Consider the following 3,118-nt stretch of genomic DNA (forward strand, 5'->3'; position numbering starts at 1 on the left):
GGTTGGCAATTAATTTTAACGAAGTGATAGGCACAAATACAGAGATAAGTTACCAAAATAAACTGCACGCTGGTTAATAAATATAAATAGAATGATATTTGAAACTAAACAAAATAGATAAAACCGAAAAATGCGGCGCTAAGCACGGAATTACGAAAATCTTTCTAAAACAGGAGATAAGATTTCTGTTTTCTGGGAGGAAACCTTAAAAAATCTCAGTTCGCTCGTCGACTGGAAGGTAGATACACAGGCCATTAATGCAGGGCGGTTATTGCTCGTCAAGTTTTTCAATCATGGTCCTCGAAAGCACACAACGCCGGGGCCAGGTCATGTTTCCTGTACGCTTGTAATTACTACCTATAGGCTAAATATTTCATTTATAAAAGACCTGGGAAGCAAAAACAGGGCTTCAGATTTGATTTACACAGGGAAATTGACATTCAGGAGGCGAAGAAGGCAGACATGGGTTCTAAAAAGGGATCAGAAAATCGGCTCGTTGCTCTGAAAATATGGTTTAAGAGCCAATCTGTGAAGAAACAGGCATGCCAAGCCCTAGGTATAATATGTCTCCTGCTGGCACTGATTTCTCTAACCTTTGGGGATCATTGGGCCCTGGCCCTCTATATTACTGCAAATATTACTCGCATATGTGGAATTTCTGTGCTGATTTACAAGCTAACGAAGAAGAAAACATGCGCAGGCTTGTCACTCAAGTCTCAGGAACTCACTGCGATTTGTTTCGCAGTGAGGATCTACCTGAATACCTGGCCTGGAAACCCTAGCATGGCAATCAACCTGTATACAATCATAAGCGTAACGATGGATTTATTGGGGCTCATAACGACCATATGGGTCATCTATATCATCCGTTTCAAGCTCAGATCTACATACATGGACGACGTCGACAACTTACCCATATATTACCTGCTCCTTCCCTGCGCGCTCGTTGCCCTGGTAACGCATCCCTTGACTCATTCTGGTTTGGCATATAGTTCTCTGAATAGGGTCATCGCAGCGTTTGTTCCCTATCTGGAAGCCGTGCTGGTTCTGCCTCAACTGCGCGTAATGCAAAGCAAAAGGATCGTGGAAGCTTTTACTGCCTTCTATGTGTTTGCTCTAGGCGTGGAAAGGTTATTCAAATTTTCATTCTGGCTCATGCTGACCCTGGAGAATATTATGGACGGCTCCATCACAACTGATTTTGATTTGGGGCTTTTCCTCTTCATGATCTCCGAAACTGTTCAGAGCTTCATATTGGCAGATTTCGTTTATTACTATCTCAAGATTGTTTCAAGCGGTCGGATGTTGATGCATCTCCCCACCATTGTCGTCGAACAATCACCTGTTTGATATGATATTCTCTGGACTGGTAAGCTGACAGAGAGTTAAAATTACAATTACAGTTGTTTTTTTGGGTGCATCATGCACTATTTTAAATATGGCATGGATGTTTCAGTTGACAATAATCATGCACTCTCTTGAATAAGGTATAGATAGTTTTATGTGCTCTCCCTCGTCATAGGTTCAGTGAATTCATGGTTTTACTTAAAAATTTCTTGTCGATACGGACCTAATTGAAAGGTTCAGTGAATTCAGGGTTTTACTTAAAAAATTTTGGTCGATACGGACCTAATTGAAACGTAAACTAACAACTTAAAACCCTAATACTCTACCAAATCCACCAACTCTACCAACTCTGGTTTTGGTGTTTGAAATCGATTTACCTGGATTTCAAAATTACTCTTCCATGTCAAATTTCGAAAATTTGTAATTAAAATAATGGTAAGCTTCTGCGATGTTAAGTACGGCTTAAGCGCGTGTATATCAGATTTCCAATATTTCTAATTTAAATATGGAAAAAATTACATGATGTGTCTCCGGCAAATTTGACGATGAGCATGGCGTAAGCTCAGGTATTAACGGAGTGAGTAATCGTAGACTAAATATGACTTTGACTAAAAGGCTAAAGATATGTTACTAATAAAGTTCAGATATTGTCTCCGGCATAGGAGAAGATAAGGGAGTCTTAAGCGCTTGTATATCATATTTCCAATATTTCTACTCTAAATATGGATAAATTTACATGATGATCAGCATGGCGTAAGCTCAGGTATTAACGGAGTGAGTAATCATAGAGTAAATATGACTGATGTTAAAAGGCTAAAGATATGTTACTAATAATGTTCAGATATTGGTGATTACACCGCATTGCGGAAGGTAGATTCCAATTTAAGAGTTTCGATGGTTTCGATAGGTATATACACTAGTAGATAGTTTATATTACGTTGAAAAATGTTGAGAATGGTGTTAGCCACTTAGGTTAATAGAGATAAACATATTTTCAGTTTTAAAGGTGAGGCTTAATAGTCGCAATTTAAATGTTATTGGCTTATTTTTGTTCGACATTCTAGAAGAATTATATATAAAGCTTTCTCGCGTCAATATATTCAAGTGAGTGTGATTAAAGAGATTAACGGAGAATACAAATATTTTCAGTTTTAAAGGTGCAATTTGATAGTGTCAATTGTTATTGGCTTATTTTTGTTAGATACTCTAAATATGCATCAGGAGTTTTTTCACGAGTATATTTGTACAAATAAGTATTATTTTGTTAGATACTTTACAGAAAATATATATCAAAAGTTTTTTCAGAAGTATATTTGTACAAATGAGTAAACTTGATTAAACAGGATTTTAGGTCTTATTTCTTGTCACCATTGAATGAGATGCTGGATTTTTTTTTTTTTTACCCTACATTTTGTAGTGATTGGAGATTTTGTTTGTTCTACTATATCTATGTTAGGATGAGTTAGTGGTTCTTATTGTAGAGGCTAAGTTTTTCACCCTAGTCAACCCATTTTGATGTGGACCTGAATTAGTTGGCCCTTTGTGTCCCAAATCTGTCCCAAATCAAGTGGGTTTGGTTTTCTTTCCTATGGGTGAAGTGCTTTTGTTGATTTTTCTTTGGAAGAAATAGATTCAATTAAATAGAATGATTTGTTAATAGGGATGATCACATGAATTCACTATCTATTGATCTTTTATAGAACTAATCCACCAAGTTTTTTTTTGTTGGGGCTTCTAATTCTTCTTAGTCTTTTTACAGCTTTAATTTAAA

At 36.7% G+C, this 3,118-nt stretch overlaps 1 protein-coding gene across 1 annotated transcript; it reads left to right on the forward strand.

Annotated features, from left to right (window-relative positions):
* The first annotated feature begins 462 nt into the window (after positions 1-462).
* On the forward strand, positions 463-1,350 carry LOC149220768 (uncharacterized). Its single transcript, XM_089387199.1, has one exon. It carries the CDS (start codon positions 463-465, stop codon positions 1,348-1,350), a length of 888 nt encoding a protein of 295 aa, XP_089243325.1.
* The last annotated feature ends 1,768 nt before the right edge of the window (positions 1,351-3,118 follow it).

The sequence above is a fragment of the Pinus tabuliformis genome, chromosome Q (genome assembly GCF_031772625.1).
Source record: "Pinus tabuliformis cultivar Carrire ecotype Pingquan chromosome Q, CPIR1, whole genome shotgun sequence".
Lineage (NCBI taxonomy): Eukaryota > Viridiplantae > Streptophyta > Pinopsida > Pinales > Pinaceae > Pinus > Pinus tabuliformis.

Bases quoted from the DNA above. Each gene is read 5' to 3' on its own strand.
- LOC149220768 (XM_089387199.1), top strand. From the start codon at position 463: ATGGGTTCTAAAAAGGGATCAGAAAATCGGCTCGTTGCTCTGAAAATA.